The 18,298-nt window shown below is 43.5% G+C and overlaps 1 protein-coding gene across 2 annotated transcripts in view; it reads right to left on the minus strand.

The window, feature by feature from the left end:
• Nucleotides 1-18,298, minus strand: part of WWC2 (WW and C2 domain containing 2) — a 202,167-nt gene that overhangs the window by 100,674 nt on the left and 83,195 nt on the right. For both annotated transcript variants that reach the window (XM_058669952.1, XM_058669953.1), the window contains exon 2: nt 12,248-12,357. In XM_058669952.1, coding sequence (XP_058525935.1) covers nt 12,248-12,357 — 110 coding nt within the window. The remainder of the gene's footprint in view (nt 1-12,247; nt 12,358-18,298) is intronic.

Raw genomic sequence — 18,298 nt, forward strand, 5'->3', positions numbered from 1 at the left:
CTGGGAGTGAGAGAGACCTGGGAGGGAAATAGTGGGCTCCCCCCTCTTGGGTTACCACTCCCGCAGGAGGGCACGAAAACTAGGACAGAGGCTGGGGTGGCTAGACAGAGAGGCACTCAACAACATCCGTGAGGGCTGGATAGTTGAGCTGGTTAGATGGAAATAAGTTTCAATACCCATCGACATGTACGAGAGCCAAATGGATGTGGGACAGACTGGAGTAGTCTGCTACACAGACTGGCAAACCAGGGTAGGGGGCGGGCCTGGTGGGGGTTATTGTGGGTCACTCCGACTAGGCTGCAGCTACCACTGGTTTATGTGAGGGCCGAGTATGTGCTCGGCAGAACCAGGCTGGACTGCAACACCCATTGGTTCCAGTGGAAGTCAGAGCTGAAAACAGAACCAACCCAGCAATTGCAACCACCAGCTGATCAGGGCGATGGACTGTGCCGGGCCTTGTGCTTGCTAGAACATGTAAGAATCTGGTCTGGGAATACCTCAGACAAAGTTTCTTTGGGGATCTCCCCAATCGAAATGCCAGACTCAGAACCCTAACTAAGAAAAGACAGAGGACAGAGCAAGTCAATCAACCACCTCAGCTGTATGTTGGCAGCGAAATACTGGGCAAATGGAGACTCTATGATGGACTATGTCAATCAGTGGATTCTTCAGAGACCTCATCGTGCTTGGAGTGGCGAGACTGGCAGCGATTCATAACTGGTGAACTATCAAAAACACTTGAGTAAGTATCTCAGAGCATGCCCCACACCTGGGACCTGGGGTGGGTGGGAAACTGAGTGGGGCTTCTCCCTCAATATCCCCCTTTACCTCAGATACATGAAGGAAACAATATGGAAATAATAGTCTTACCTAATTTCCTATAGCCCTTGAACCTTTTTACCCTAATTAACTATGTAAAGATTGTCAAAAATACAATAAAAAAATAAAAATAGAAAAGTAAAACAAAAAAAACCCAAGATTTGGTTTGTTTTTCCCCCACAGCTCTGAGTTATATGCAGCCACCAAAATATCAGACAGTGGAGCAAGTCTGAGGCCTCAGTTGACTAGGCCAAATATCAACAAAGGAGGCTCCACACAAGCCAGAGTATGGGGAAGGTATGAAAGGACAGTGCTGCGAAAGGCTCCTATCAATCTGTGTGAATTCACCCACTCAGCCCTGAACAAGAGAACTTAACTACTGAACAAACATCACAAAGCCTCCGAGAACAGTGTGGACACCTACTAAACTGACCCCTGGACAATGCAAATGCCAACCACACCAAAATAGCCTGACAAGGTTTGTGACTGGGTGAACTTTAGAATATTAGCCCACAGAAGACAGCCCAAAACTTACCACTCAATCCCAATTGCCTACTACAACAAACATACAAAATACTCTCAAAAGGTCTTAGGAGACCCCAGAGTTGTATCATATCCAAACACTGCATGGTACAATCCAAACATACATCGAAATCGTACAAGGAAATCAGGAAAACTTAAAGAACCTCAAGGGCAAAGACAACACAACTCCAATCTCAAGACAGGACAGACTCTGGACTACTCAGACTTCAAAAGCAGCTCTTTGTAATCATGTCTTAAAGTTACGGCAAAGGCTGGCATACAAAGCAGAAGTTAGACATTCTCAGTAAACAAACAAAATTTAAGCAAAAACAGATATTTGAAAACCAAAAACCATGTTGCCTGGCACAGGTCTGGAGGCCTGCATGCTAGGTGGGTGTCGGGTTCGTGAGCCCCAGGAGTGGGGAATCCAGCAGGGCTCCTGTCCTGGCCCAGGTCCTGGGGCCAGCCTGTGAGGTGGGTGCCGGGTTCACAAGCCTTGGGCTTGAGGGATCCGGAGGGACTCGGGCCACCTAGCCCGGGTCTTGGGGCCTGCCTGTGAGGTGGGTGCCGGGTTTGTGAGCCCCACAGGTGGGGGATGTGGAGAGCCTTGGGTCACCTGGCCTAGTCCTTAAGCTCACCTGCAAGAACAGGGCTAGGACAAGCCAAACCCAGGAGCTAAGAACTCCATCCAGGGCCCCAGGTGCAATGGCTAAGTGCCTAAATCCTCACATCAAACATGCTGAGATTCCGAGTTTGAGCACCAGTTTGTGTCCTGGCTGCTACACTTCCCTTCCAACTCCCTGCTTGTGGCCTGGGAGGATGGGCCCAAAGCCTTTGAACCCTGCACCCGTGTGAGAGACCTGAAAGAAGCTCCTAGTTCTGGCTTTAAAACAGTTATAAAGACTCAAGTACAGGGCTATGTTTATGTGATTTCAAGACTTTTACCATGAAACTATATTAGTTACTGTAATATTAGCATAAATATATGTGTGTTAGAATGACATATATCCATGTTGGAAAGAAAACAAGCCTCAATCTTAGCTCACACAATGCTAAAAACTATTTCTCACTGGTCAGAAAATTCAGCTATAAAATTAAAAGCCATAAAACTTTTCTAAAATCACAGAGGAAGATTTTGAAATTTAAAGCTTAATAAAAATTTTTTAGCATACCACACTTCCCTATGAAAGTCAAAATTATAAGAAACAAAAACATTAATTGTAAAAGAAAAATAAACAATAGAATAGACTTGAACAAAATTTAAAAATTCAGCTCTCATGAGGAAGGCATTTGGTACAAGCAGATGAGTCTCTTCTTGGGACACCTGCATCTCAAAAATGCCTGGGGTACAGTCCCATGTCTACTTCTGATTACAGCTTCCTGCTTATGCATACCCTGAGAGGCAGCAAACCATGGCTCAACCATCGGGCTCTTGTCACCCATGTCCTGGTTGCTGTTGGGGTTTGGGGAGTAACCAGCATACAGAAGAGCTTTCTCTATCCTTCTATATGTCTCTCAGCCTTTCAAACAAATTAAAAATTAAGTAATAACAGGGCCAGTCCTGGGGGCAGCAAACTAATCTTTCACTCTGTGGTGTCAGTATCCCACATGGATGTCAGTTCACGCCCCAGCTCTTCCACTTCTACTCCAACTCTTTCTGCTTATGGCCCGGGAAAACAGCGAACTCTGCACCCATGTGGGAGACCCAGAAGAAGCTGTTGGCTCCTGACTTCAGATTGGATCAGCTCTGGAGCTATGCTGACCTGAAGCCAGGTGCCAGGAGCTTCTGGGTCTCCCATGCAAGTGCAGAGTCACAAGGCTTTGCGCAGTCCTCCACTGCTTTCCCAGGTCACTAGCAGGGAGCTGGATGGGAAGTAGAGCAGGTGGGACACAAACTGGCACCCATATGATATTCTGACACTTGCAGGGGAGGATCAGCTTACTGAGCTATTGCACCAGCCCTTACCCCAACTGACTGACTTTCAAATAAACAAATTAACTTTCAAAAAAATTGGGCCCGGCTCAGTGGCCTAGCAGCTAAAATCCTTGCCTTGAATGTGCCAGTATCCCATATGGGCACCGGTTCTAATCCCGGCAGCTCCACTTCCCATCCAGCTCCCTGCTTGTGGCCTGGAAAAGCAGTCAAGGATGGCCCAGTGCATTGGGACACTGTACCCGCATGGGAGACCGGAAAGAAGTTCCTGGTTCCCGGCTTCGGATCGGCGCAGAACCGGCCGTTGCAGCTCACTTGGAGAGTGACTCATCGGACGGAAGATCTTCCTCTCTGTCTCTCCTGCTTTCTGTATATCTGACTTTGTAATAAAAATAAATAAATCTTTAAAAAAAAACTTTCAAAAAAATTATAAGATACAATTACCCATCTATTCAAAGGGTCACAAAAAATATTGACAATACTTAACATAACTGTCAAACACCACTGGGGTAAATATAAAATAAAACTACTCTGGAAATCTCTTCAGCATTTTCTAATAAAACTTAAACATAGGGCCAGTGCTGTGGTATAAGGACTAAGCTTCCACATGTGGCATGAGCATCCCACATGAGTATTGGTTCAAGTCTTAGCACTCTACTTCCAATTCAGTTCCCTGCTAATGTGCCTGGGAAAGCAGCAAAGCAATGGTTCAAGTCTTTGAGTTCCTGTACCCACAAGGGAGATGTGGAAGAAGCTCCGGGCTCAGCTCCCATCATTGCAGCCATTTGCAGGGTGAACCGTAGACACAGCAGAAGATCTCTTTCTCTCTCTCTTTCCTTCCTTCCTCTGCCCCTCGTTCTCTGTGAACTCTGCCTTTCAAAAAAGGGCAAAAAAAGAAAACTTGCACAAATTTTGAGCAACATCAACAGTATGGCAGAACTGCAGAGACCTTGTTCCTCATGCAGCCACTGAATTAACAATAACATAAGGTCTAGAAAGCCTTTACGTGAACCCCAGATGCCAATAGGAGGTCACAGTACCCCCAGGTCAGTGTGTTGTCAGGAGCAGTGGGATGCACATGCACTGTTTCATCGTTTCTGCCATCATCCTGCCCCAAGACCAGCACAGGTCAACCTGGACATGGGAAAATTCCCATTTTGTGGTTTCTGCCTTGGGAAGGACAAACAGGAAAGAAGCCCCAAATTCCATCTTTACAGGGGACTTCCTGAGAAACTGGTTCCTATCTCCCTCAACACTGACAGGTAGATGCGGCAGTGGCTTCTACAGACCCTGGAGAACCTGCACAACCGGAAACCACAGGAAACAGCAGATGATCAACATCTGAAACAGCACCCAGCAAGACTAATCGGAAATCCACATGATGTGACTGGAGAAGACACCTCCACACAACAGGTGTGGGAGGCATCCAGCCCTCGAGCCCCACTGGCTCCTATAAGTCTTCCCCTGAACAAAATCCACCGCAAACACTGGGAGAAGTTGTGCAAATTCCAACAATGCGCAACACACACAAAGAAGTAGAAAAACCCAGTCCAATCAACAAAATGATATGACAGAAACCGAAACTAAATTAGAAATATCTAACAAAGAATTCAAAACAATAACTCAAGAAGTTCAATGAGTTTTTTTTTTTTTTAAGATTTATTTTATTTTTATAACAAAGTCAGATATACTGAGAGGAGGAGAGATAGAGAGGAAGTGGAGCTGCCGGGATTGGAAGCAGCGGCCATATGGGATCAAGGCAAGGACCTTAGCCACCAGGCCACGCTGCCGAGCCCAAGAAGTTCAGTAAGTTATGAGGGAAAACAGTAGGAAACTCCTCTGCTACAAACAGCCCTGGAACCGATGCTAGCTTAGTGGTTGAGAAGCCCGTCCCAACCATTGCAAAGCCCATATCAATCCACATGAGATGCCTGGGTCCCTTTCAGGTTCTGACTGTTGGCTCCAGCTTCCTAATGCAGACCCTGGGAGGTTCAGCAGCAGCCATGGTACAAGTAATTGGCTTCCTGCCACCCACCTAGACTGTGTTCAGGTTCTAGGCTTTAGTCCCAGCCAAGCCACAAAGACTATAAGTATTTTGGGAGAGTGAACCAGCAGATGGGAGTTCGCTCTCCCCAAAACCCCTGTACTTCTCAAATGAAAACACAAAACAAAATCTATTTCTATCTAGATACACATCCAAAAGAATTGAAAATACTATCTCAAAGAGATATTTGCATAGCTATGTTCATTGCTGCATTATTCATTTAACAGTCAACAAGTGACGGCAAAGTAAAAAAAGAAAATGTAGTATATATTATAACACAGAATTACTGAGCCTTACAAGAAAGAAAGAAATTATGTCCTATGCTACCACATCAATGAATTCTTAAGGACATTATGCTAAGTGAAACAGCATTTAATAAAAACTCATTTCAAAAAAATTGATGAGTTATTTAAGTCAAACTCAGAATCACAAGGTAAAATACGGCAGTCAGGCACAGTGAGTTAGAAACAGGGAGATTCAGTTTTGCAAGGTGAAGAAGCTCTAGTGAGGAGAAGCATATGAGTAGTTAACGTCAATGTGTTACTTGCCTAAATAGAGTTGAGAGTAAATTTTACACTCTTTGGCCACAATTTTTAAGAAAGACGTGAACAATGTTCATAGCAACCAGTTTTATAACAGCCAAAAATGGGAAACAGCTGGAATCACAGAAAAGATTTTAAAAATAGTAGTTTATTCATACAATGGGATATTGTTCAGCAACAAAACAGAACTGAGCACCAATACAAATACCAATAAAGAAACACAGCCATTACTCCATCTTTGAGAAGTGCCGATATCTGTTAACCCTTTTAAAATTGGATTGGCAGTTTTTAATATTTTATTTTTAGAGATTTTTCATCTGTTCCGAATATGAAGTCTTTGTCAAACATACTGATAACAAATATTTACTTACGTCACTGTATCCATCCATGGCATATTATTTTTTTTTAAAGACTTATTTTATTTTTTATTGGAAAGTCAGATATACAGAGAAAAAAGACAGAAAGAGGAAGATCTTCCGACTGATGATTCACTCCCCAAGTGGCCACAATCACTGGAGCTGCGTCATCTGAAGCTAGGAGCCTGGAGCTTCTTCTGGGTCTCCAGTTCTCCCATGCAGATAAGGTCCCAAGGGCCTGGGCATCCTTTACTGCTTTTCCAGGCCACAAGCAAGGAGCTTGATGGGAAGCGGGGCTGCCGGGATCAGAACTGGTACCCATATCAAATCCTGCCGTGTGCAAGGTGAGGACTTCTGTCACTAGGCTACTGTACCGGGCCCAATGGTATATTCTTTAAAAATGTGTTGAGTGAATGAATCCATGTTCTGAACTGAACATAAAGTTTCAGAACAGCCAAAACCAAGCTATGATGACAGAGACCTAAACATTGTTGCAGTGGTAGGATGGGGCTGGTTAGAAACAGGCAAAAATGGGATTTACCAGGGTGACAGGAATATTCTGAGTCCTTATTAAGGAGGCCATTACAAAGAGAACACATATATCAAAATTCACCAAAATGCTTAAAATTTGTACATTTCTTGTGGCTGTAAATAAAACTTTGTTTAGCAAATGAAAGAAACAAGTTATAGTCAACTCTGACCCTACCAATAAATGATTTACTTCCGGTTATGGTAATAATGTCAAAACTTTACGAACAGTACCCTATAATTACATTCTAGTTGATTACAAACATCCCCCCCCACACTACCCACACTCACTAAAATAGAATTCTAGCATAAAACACTTACAGGCCTAAAATAAGTATCACTGACAAGGTCAAACATTTTACTTCTAAATATTTAATGCTGTTTCACAGGAAACTATTAAACAGTGCACTATTCCTCACTTAATTTTTTATCAAAAGAGAAAATAATGCTGAAACTATACAATATCAAAATGCAACATATGTGTGGACCAGCTGTTAGGAGAAGATAATACCATTTGCTCCTTACACTACTTCACAGGAATGTCTTGAAGATTAATGAGATAATGGACCAAATCCTTTTCAGTGGGTAAACTACTTGCTGTGGGTAATTTGGGTACTTTAGGGCACAGTAAATCCATCAGGCCAGCAGTATGCAATTACAACACTAAAGCAAATGGGCAGACTTAAAAATTTATATTCTGATAATCAAGTTTTTAAATATTCAGAATGGTGCTTTCAGAAGTATAATTTATATTTGAAATGTATTTTAATTCCTTGGGGAAAAAAAAAACAGAAAGCTTTTAATCTGCAAGTCAAATAGTAAAGTTTCTCCTTTCCCTTTAACATTCATGAGTTCATTATTATATTGGAATCCAAGGATAAAGACATACAAGATGCAGTCACTACCCTCATGCAGCTCAGAATTTAGAGAGGAAAACATACAAATAAACATGTTAAATATCAGAGGACACTAAAAACCCTTACAAACCTGACATGCAGGAATACTGGGAGGAGGCATGGGCTAGGGATCAGTGAGCTGGAGACGAGGGCATCCGAGAAAGTCTCTGAGAGGCAGTGGTTCCTGAACTGAGCCACTCCAGAGGAGGTGGTAGGTGGTCCACACAGAGGCTCTTACGGACTGGGCAGACAGCACTGGGGACAGGACCAACAGATGCAGAGAAAAGCAGACAGCAAAGGAAGTGTAGGCCATTGCCCAGCGGCCCCTATACACCAGGGCAAGGCAAGAAATGTAAATGGAAAGGCCAGTGGGGCAGACTTGGAAGCACCTTACATACAGTAAGGATTCACACGAATGCATATGGGTGTCTGGAAAAGACACAAGAGACAAACACAGCAGCCACCATCCTGAGGACAGCACTGAAGTCACCACTAAGAAGTGCTACAGGGCAGACAGCAGAGGACCTAAGGGCAGTTCTGACAGTCAGGGGCAGCAGTGCCGCATGCAGGAAAAATGCTGAACGGTGCAGTCCAAGACAGCCAAGAGCAGGAGAGATGGGCCCAGAGTGACACATCAAGGAAAACAAGATACAGTGTGGTTGAGAGGCAACTGAGCATGGGCAGTTGGGTTCCCCGGCAAGAGCAGCATTGGTCAAAAAATGGAGATTAATGGGGGAAAGGAAGCTGACGTGGATCCTGGCTTTCCTGGGTCCAGCTGTGAAGGGAAGAAAGGACCACAGCCGGTAGGGCTGCAGAAGAGTGGAGGAGGGAGTTCACTGACATCTGCTCAGTTTTCCTTGTACAGTCCTGTTTTAACCACAATTAGTTTTTATGGCTTAAAAATTAAGAACAGAAATGCCAGGAGAGATCTCTAAAACCAGGAACTAATGTAAAGATTGCAAACAGAAGGGAAGGCTGGGACACCAAAGTTACTAACAGGGAGTAGAGCTGGGGATACCTCTTCACTGAGAACAAGGAGAAGGCTCTGCAGAAGGCTGAGAGATCAGGGAGTGTGTGGGGAGTGTGCGGAAGGTGCGAAGGGAGCCGGGAAAGCGCTTCTTCCCATTTGGGTGCCATGAGAGCTTCTTCCTAATGAACCAAAATAGCTGGCTGGTTTCCAAAACACTGCTTTAAAGAAAACAAGCGAAAATTCTATCCACCTAAAATAAGCATGGACATGAGTTCTAAACAGTGATACATTTCAAATACCCCACTGAATTACTTACATGCAATAACATAAGAATGGATTATAACAATATAAAATGAACTGAATTTTATCGAAATTAAACTCTTCTACCCTACAGATTATAACTGGTAGTCAGTCACTGATAAGCAGTAACACCTGGTATCTATTACGCATCATGGAAGAAAGTCTGTTAGGAAATACAATGTAAAATCACTTAAAACACAAAATCATTAATTTTCTTCAGAATTTTTAGAAATTTTCAGGGAGACGAGCCCAGCGGCATGGCCTAGCGGCTAAAGTCCTCACCTTGAACCCGCCAGGATCCCATATGGACACCGGTTCTAATCCCGGCAGCTCCACTTCCCATCCAGCTCCCTGCTTGTGGCCTGGGAAAGCAGTCGAGGACCGTCCAAAGCTTTGGGACCCTGGACCCGCATGGGAGATCCGGAAGAGGTTCCTGGTTCCCGGCTTCGGATTGGCGCGCACCGGCCGTTGCGGCTCACATGGGGAGTGAATCATCGGACGGAATATCTTCCTCTCTGTCTCTCCTCTCTGTATATCTGACTTTGTAATAAAATAAATAAATCTTTAAAAAAAAAAAAGAAAGAAAACCTGACAATTGTCAGTTTAAAAAAAAAAAGAAATTTTCAGGGAGAAAAAAACGCTTGTACAAAAAGTCCCATTTGGGAGCTAGGGCCATGGCTCAACTGGCTAATCTTTCACCTGCAAATGCTAGCATTCTATGTGGGCGCCAGTTCGTGTCCCGGCTGCTCCGCTTCCCATCCAGCCCCCTGCTTGTGGCCTGGGAAAGCAGTGGAGGGACGGCCCAAAGCCTTGGGACCCTGCACCTGTCTGGGAGACCCGGAAGAAGCTCCTGGCTCTTGGCTTTGGATCGGCTCAGGTCTGGCTGCTTCAACTATTTGGGGAGTAAACCAGTGGATAGAAGATTTTTCTCCTTGACTCTCTTTGTCTCTGTAAATCTGACCTTCCAATAAAAATAAGTAAATCTTTTTAAAAAACACTAAAAGTCACATGTCTTATAATGCCATAACAGAGGTTAATGTACCAATTCTAAGAATTGTTCTTTGGATTTATGCTAAAACAAGTGTGCATGAAAGCTGTCTTTCAAATTGTATACAACACATGTTCCCCTACCAGACTGTCAACTGTCTAGTTATTGAAAAACTGACTTAAAATCTCAAGTGCTTGTAGCTTTCTATTCCTCTATCACACCTACCTCCAAGAAATCATTGCTTTTTTAAAGATTTACTTTTTATTGCAAAGCCAGATATATAGAGAGGAGGAGAGACATAGAGGAAGATCCTCCATCCAATGACTTACTCCCCAAGTGACTGCAATGGCTGCAGCTGAGCCAATTTGAAGCCAGGAGCCAGGAGCTGCTTCCAGGTCTCTGACATAGGTGCAGAATCCCAAGGTCTTGGGCCGTCCTCAACTGCTCTCCCAGGCCACAAGTAGGGAGCTGGATGGGAAGCGGGACCACTGGGATTAGAACCAGAGCCCATATGGGATCCCAGTGTATTCAAGGGAAGACCTTAGCTGCCAGATCACTGCACCAGGCCCAGAAATCACTATGTTTGATATAGACTGCTTTAAGCTCTCCAAAAGAATATCATATACCTGCACAAGGACAGCTGCAATCCACTACTAAAAAATGAATATCAAATAACACACTTTTACCATAGAGATATTTACCCTGTAAAGAAATTTAAGAATTCTAAATCCAAGTCTTTAAAGATTCGTTTATTTACTGATTTATTTGGAAGGTAAAAGGAGAAACAAAGTGGCTGGGAAGAAGGAGAAATCCTTCTCCTATCCTCCTATTTTCTGGTTCACTCCCTGAATAGAGACAACAGCCAGGCCTGGGTCAGAAATTTCATAAGGATCTCCCACACAGATGGCAGCTGGACAAGTGCTTAGACCACCATCTACTGTCCTCCGGGTACACTAGCAGGAAACTGGATCAGAAGTAGAGCAGCCAGGATGGAAGCAGAGCTCTACCATGGGAGGCCCAACTCACAAAGAGCAGATTAATGCTCTGTGCCACCAGCCCCGAATTAAGACTTCTTATATAAGTAGAGTTCTAGGGACCAGTATGCTTATAAGCCAGTCCCAAAAGGACAAATACCATATGTTCTCTCTAATGTAAGGCAACCTTCATGCAAAATATAAGCTCTCTCTATATAGGAAAACATGCATGTACATATATTCATCTACAGGAACTGTATAATGGAGACTATCATATTGTGAAGTGAAGATATATTTCAGAATGCATCTCACTCCGAAATGAAAGATGAACTCCCAATGAAACTGTTAAATATATCTTGATAACAGGGTGCTGGACTTTCTACCATCGTCTATACCTACAATGTCAGGGTACACTTAAACAGCAGAATGATGGATTTGTGACTGTTGTAGGACTATACTATTGTAATAATAAAGGGGAAAACAGTGTACGGGGAGGGGGAAAGGGAAAATAGGGAGGGTGGAAGGGGAAAATCCCTGCCCCTATGGAAATCCATCATGAGAAAAAAAGTCAGGCAAAAAAAAAAAAAAAGAGAGAAAATGGTTCTAAGAAATAGGTTACAAATCCATAATATATTCTCTAAAATACATTAAAATCATTTGTAAATAAGTAACACAAATAATAGTGATTATTTGCTACCATCTGAATAAATTTTAAGGGAGTATATAGGGAGCTAAATATGTCAACACACACACACCCCGAACTTGCAGGCCTGTGTGTCGAGTTGTTCATGGCTATAGCACTCCTCTGCCCAAGCTTTACCATGTCAGGGTCATGACACATTTAAAAGCTGTTCAAATGAGTTTCCTCCTCCCAACCACAAAGAAAGCAAGACTCAGAAAGAAGAGGCTTGGGCCTTTTCCACAGCACTGCTGTCTTCTAGGGTTGCGGATGGGTGCCCACCCCTCTCCCATTACACGCCAACCCCAAGCAGCCATGGTTTTACACCATGCAGGGGCAATGCCCAGCTCCATCCCTGGCAAGGGGAGGTGGAAGCCCTGGCAGCAGAGTTGCTCAGAAGCTCTTCATCTCCATGAGCCCTCAGACCTGCTGTGGGGGCCAAAGCTCACTCCCTAGTCGGCACACAAGAGGAGGGGCACAGACAGGCAGACGGGCAAATCATCCTCCTTCCTCAGCGCACTTCAGCAGACAGGCCTCAAACACCTAAATGGGCATTTCTGTAACATATGAGTCACTAAGCAAATGGGGTTTAAAAATAAGGAAATCCACTCTGCAATGTTCAGTCTTGGGTATGACCCAAGGTTTCCAAGGACTGCTTTTCTACTATGTTAGCTTTCGTCGAAAAGGAAAACTTACTGTTGATGTGATCGATGTAGTAGACACCAATCTGAGGGTCAAACCCTGCTTCCCATCCCCACGGCAGCTCATCCCCAACACAATCAGCAAAGGACAAGGGCTTCGTTAACCTACAACAAACCAGAACAAACACACCAGTGATTTTCTTTCCATCAAACCACATAGGTAAAAATTCAGCACCCTAACCACAAGCACTGCATTTGAAATCTTAAAAAAAAAAAAAAACTAAATAAACAGATGAAGGCACAATAGAGATTTATATTCCTAAAAGTAGGGTAAGTCATAACACATAACACCATTTTTGCAAGTTCATAGCCTTAGACTGAGAGACAAATCTATACAGCAAATAAATGAAGTCACATTCACCAGGGAAAACGCCCAGCTGGACCTGGACACTGGCTCTGCAGCAACACAGCTCTCTCACTGACCAGGAGAACCTGTCCGTTGATTCAAAGGCTGGCATCCCAGAATCCACGCCAGCACCTCTGAGGTCGCATTCACTGGCGAGCTGGATGCACTTTGAGAGAATTAACTAACTCTCAACCGTGTGGGGCTCTTGAGGCAAAGGCTTCCCACTTCTGTCTGTAGAAGCATATTACACATCCAATTACGAATCACACACGCAGAGTAGTGTGGAAAACTAAGATCTCACCTTTTCAAACCGTCTCACACATTCTCTGAGACTATTTCCTCTTTTAAATGAAGAGTGGAAACACAGAGTTTCCTAGAGTACAGGTTGTGGGTTGATGTTTTTCCTCCTGCTGCCTTTGTTATTACTTTTGAGGTTTTTTCCCATGGATGAGGTGACACCATGGCTTAGGGAGCCTTCTAATTCAGCACAGCACAGCGGCAGGGCTCTTACACAGGAAGCCTCCTGGAACCCCTGACATCCAAGCTAACACACGCCAAGGACGTTCCCACAAAGTGTGTCATCAGCCCTCGGAATGCTGGGAGAACGACTGGAGAGGAGGGAGAGCCTTTTTTCCCAGGGCTATCTGCAACAGCCTGCCAAGCCTGCGAGACACTGAAGGAAAGGGTGGGTTTCCTTTCTCAGCCTTCCCCCAGCATGAAGCCTCCCCAGAGAGAGGGGCTTTAGGAGAAACCAAGGCAGCTGGCTCTGCTACGGACTCCCTGGGAGACCACTGACGGGAGCCCCTCTCTACTTCAGCATCCCTCTCTGTAAGTGGCAATCACACCCCCACATTTTTTCCCTGCAGTTACTTTCTAAGATTCACGTGAGGGTACCATGGAATTAACCTGGAAGAATGTCTAGCACATGGTATGCAGTCAACAATGCCGGTGACTTCTGGAGTCTCCCATGTGTCAGCCAGCACAGCAAGAAAAGCAGGCTCTCCAAGTCTAACCCCCATGACCACAATAACATCCGGGAACTGATGAGAAATAAACTCTTGGACTCTACTGCAGACCTATGAAACTGGAGACTCTGGAGTCCACCAATATCTGCTCTCCAGAGAATCCTGCTGCACATCAAAGTTTGGGAACCATGGGTTTCATGGTTAAGAGTATGAAATCTAGCATCAGAGATCAGAGTTCAGATCCCTGCTCTGCCACCCTGAGCTATTTACTTGAAAAACCCCCAGCTCCCTAACCTGTTTTCCAAAAGTTAGCAGGAAGTTGGGGACGGCGGGGGGAGGGGAGGAGACTGAACAGTTTAAATGAAAGCCAAATAGTGTATAACAGCTGAAAAATGTATGTCAGATGAATGAAATCAATCTCAAACATGCAAGGGCATGTGCCCAAATACAACAAAATCTAAACTCAGCCTAATTTTTAAAAATGTCCATTTTTCCAGAGAAAAATGGATCTTTTTTTCAATATCATATTAAAACAACCCCCATGACCTAGATGCGCCTTTGTCAACATGCACAGTCTACAAGCCTGATCCCTCGGACCACGTCAGTAAGGCTGGCCAGAGAGAGCGCAGCTGCCGTTACCCTGTGTGTGCTTCTGCCTGAGGATGAAGAACAGGGGCACATAAAATGCTGAAGTTTAAATGACAAAGGAGAGACACTAAACAAGTTTTAAGTTTTACCACTACCAAATCAACATGCCTAAGCATGAATATTATAGGAACCATGAATATTAAAGGAACATGTATTAATATTGTTACAGTAACTTGTTTACATTTGAAAAAATTCAGCTTTGTTCACAATTTGATAAGTGAATAATAATAAATGAATGGATAATAAGCATTTAATTCACTGTCATTCTTCTCAGCCTGGAATTACATCTATCTATAAGTATATATGTAACTGAATTCAGTGAAGTTTGGACATTCCCATTCCTGCAAAAAATTTAACATAACTATTTGCAGTACATATCAAAAATCAAGTTAACACTTTATTTTCTATTTTTAGATAATTACCTTTTTCTCTATACTGTATATTTGTGAAGACACCAAATATATATGCATAAATATAAAGTATTAGCACTAAATTCTTACTCAAATTGAAAAACATAAGCAAAATAAAATTCTTAGGTACTCAACACAACTGAGCACCCAATTATGCTGCTACCCCGATAAAGGAGAAACGCTACTATCACATGTAGAGCTATTTTTTTCTCCCTCGACCTATAAGTAACTCAGTCCCCCGGTTCCCCTCCCCAAAAGGACCTTTCCTCAGATTTTCTGGCCCCCCTTCAACATTCACTTCCTAACCATTTACTCCTTCATTCTGAGAGGACGTAAGGAGAGGGAGGAGGAGGGAGGAGAGGACAGAGGTTGCAGCAAGCATGGAGAAGGCTGTGTAGAAGCAGGAACCCTGTCCTGTCAAAATAAAATGGTACAGCCTGTCTGGAAAATGGCCTAGCAGCTCCCTGAAAAGGTAAACAGAACTACCATATGGCCCAGGAATACCACTTGTAGGTCTGGTCCTACAAGAACGGGAATAAATACATGTGCATGCATGTTTATAACAGTATTATTCACAGTGGCCAAAAACGAAGAACCAGCCCAAAATTCTGTGAGTGGGAGGATGGGTAAGCCAACTGTGATACAATTATGCAACATGGAACATTATTCAGCCACAAAAAGGAGTGAAATACTTGTTCACAGTACAGTATGGATGGACCCTCAAAGCATTATGCTAGGTCGATTGCTGTAGAGTTCCAGCCTATGAAATATAGTCCCTAACACCACTGCAGCTTCGTGGTTGCCAGGAATTAGGAGGAGGGGCAAACCGAGACAAATGACTTCACTGTACTCTGCAGTGATGGGAGCGTCCTCAAACTAAACGCGGGTGATGGCAGCACAACACTGGAAGTATAGTAAATGCCACTAAGTTGTTCATTTTAGAATAGTTCATTTGTAACATGTAAATCTCACCTCAGCAATTTTTTCTTAAGTAACAAGTATATAATAAAGCCCAAACTCCTAAATTTTCACAGGAGGAAATAAAACAATAAAAACATGAGAAAATGCTCAATATCGCTAGCAATAAAAACAAGTGCCAAATAAAACAATAATGAGGCTCAAAGTTAAAACCTACAAGGTATCAAGTTTTTGTTTTTGTTTGTTTTGTCTTAGTGAAACTTGGTTCTGGTGAGTTGTGGAGGATCAGTCACTTTGATTTATTGCTACTGTAACTCGATACGATCTTTTTAATAAACTATTTTGCAGTATTTAAAAGCATGAACATGATGATTCAACATGGGAATGCTATTCCTGCAGTGTTGCGTGACTCCAAGGCACCAGTTCACCGCCACTCGCAGCACACTGCCACCTAGAGGATCTTAGCTGCACTACAGCCTCTCTCTCCGCACTGCCCTGTCTTCATATTTCTAGGACCTAACAGTTGTGGCTTACAATTGGTAACAACCAGAAAGAAAGACAAAAAGAAAAACAGCTAAATCGTGGAGGGACTGTAAGGCATTTTTAACAACTAATGCTGACAACATTTGTTTCAAAAAAGAATATGGGGGCTGACATGAAGGTGATACTTGATAATATATTGCCCACCAATGGCACATCATAGGAGAAAGCCTTTCAAAATTGTATCAGGGTCCGGAGGCGTGGCCTAGCACCTAAAGTCCTCACCTCGAAAGCACCAGGGATCCCATGTGGACGCCGGTTCTAATCCTGGCAGCTCCACTTCCCATCCAGCTCCCTACTTGTGGCCTGGGAAAGCAGTCAAGGACGGCCCAAAGTCTCGGGACCCTGCACCCGCGTGGGAGACCCGGAAGAGCTCCTGGCTCCTGGCTTCTGATGGGCGCCACAACGGCCATTGTGGTCACTTGGGGAGTGAATCATCGGACAGAAAATCTTCCTCTCCATCTCTCCTCCTCTATACATATCTAACTTTGAAATAAAAATAAATCTTTTTTACAAATGTATCAAAATATTTAGCTCACTGGTTTTTACCATGTTATACATCATAATAAATAGCTAAATAGAAAATAAACTCTTAATCACTTCTCAGCCTTTTGGCTAAGATCAAGTGTAGAAAATGGACTCTGTCTTAGTTACAGACATGTAACAAGCTATCTCAGATGTCTCAATAAATTTGGTTTAAAAAAGAACAGGTTGTTTCCCTCCACAGAAGAAAACAATCATGCGAACACTTAAACCTGAGCTTCTTTCTCTCTCTTAAATGCCAAGAAATGTTTGCTTGTTGGACTATTTGTATTTGAAAAATAGCTTGAGAATTGAAGTCACTATCCCAGGAAAAGAAGGCAGGAATGTCTGTGAGGTGGGAAGGACTTCAAACATTATTATCCAAGCAAATCAACAAATATCCACCAAGGCTGCCTCCTCTTGCAACCTGCTGCTCACCAGCACAAAACCCAGTAGTTTCCATCACAGAGAGTCCTGAAGTACCTGATATCCACCCTGCAGAATAAGAATATGCTCCCCTAAAAACAACAGAGAACTGACATGGAGCACACCGCTAGGATGGGGGGACAGACCTCTTCACAAATCAGCCTCTTCTAAAGGCGACCACGTGACTACACTGCACCTGCGTTGCTGCGTCCCAAACTTAAGAAGCTCAGAGTCTCTAACAGCTCACTCCTTAAGGTGACCCCACTTAACAATATGATGTGTTTTATCCCAGGTTACTACTTCTAATAATAAACAAATACGCACACAAACATATATACTTAATAGGAATGATGAACATTTTCATAAGGTTGGTATCTAACTAAACAAATCATATCTATAATATAGACCTGAGTCCTGCCTCCACAAAAGCCACATTTTACACAGGTTATACATTCTCATTATGAAGAACATTAAAAAGAATAAGATAAAGTATTATTAAAGTCCCTCTTTCACTTTTGTATTATATTGTTTTAGTAATATATTTTAGTCCATCCCTAAATGTATGTTCAAAAAAATACAAGCAAGCTCACACTGTGGGTATTTTCTGCCTTTTCCTTTAAAGATTTATTTTATTTTTATTCAAAAGGCAGATATACAGAGAAAAGGAGATACAGAGAGAAAGATCTTCTATCCACTGGTTCACTCTCCAAATGGCTGCAAAGGCTGGAGCTGAGCCAATCTGAAGCCAGGAGCCAGGAGTTTCTTCCGGGTCTCCCACACAGGTGCAGGGTCCCAAGGCTTTGGGCCATTCTCCAATGCTTTCCCATGGCCACAAGCAGGGAGTTGGATGGCAAGTGGAGCAGTAAGGATTAGACCCAGTGCCCATATGGGATCCCAGCACATGTAAGGTGAGGACTTTTTAGCTGCTAGGCTACCGCGTCAGGTCCCTTTTGTCCTTTTAATTAGTACAGATGAGAAATGTTTTTAGTGAGGAGCCTACACTGTGGACAGTGGGTTAAACCACAACTTGCAGCACAGCCATCCCATTTAGGCATCAGTTCAAAGCCTAGCTGTTCCACTTACTATCCAGCTCCCTGCAACGGTGCCTGGGAAAGCAGCAGAGGGCAGCTCAAGTTTTGCTGGACCCCTGTCAGCCACATGGAAGACCTGAAAAAAATTGCTGGATCCTCGATTCAGCCTGACCTAGTCATGGCCATTGGGCCATGTGGTGAGTGAAACAGAGTATGAAACAGAGCTCTACGTAATTGTCT

This window comes from Ochotona princeps, chromosome 11 (assembly GCF_030435755.1).
Source record: "Ochotona princeps isolate mOchPri1 chromosome 11, mOchPri1.hap1, whole genome shotgun sequence".
Classification (NCBI taxonomy): domain Eukaryota; kingdom Metazoa; phylum Chordata; class Mammalia; order Lagomorpha; family Ochotonidae; genus Ochotona; species Ochotona princeps.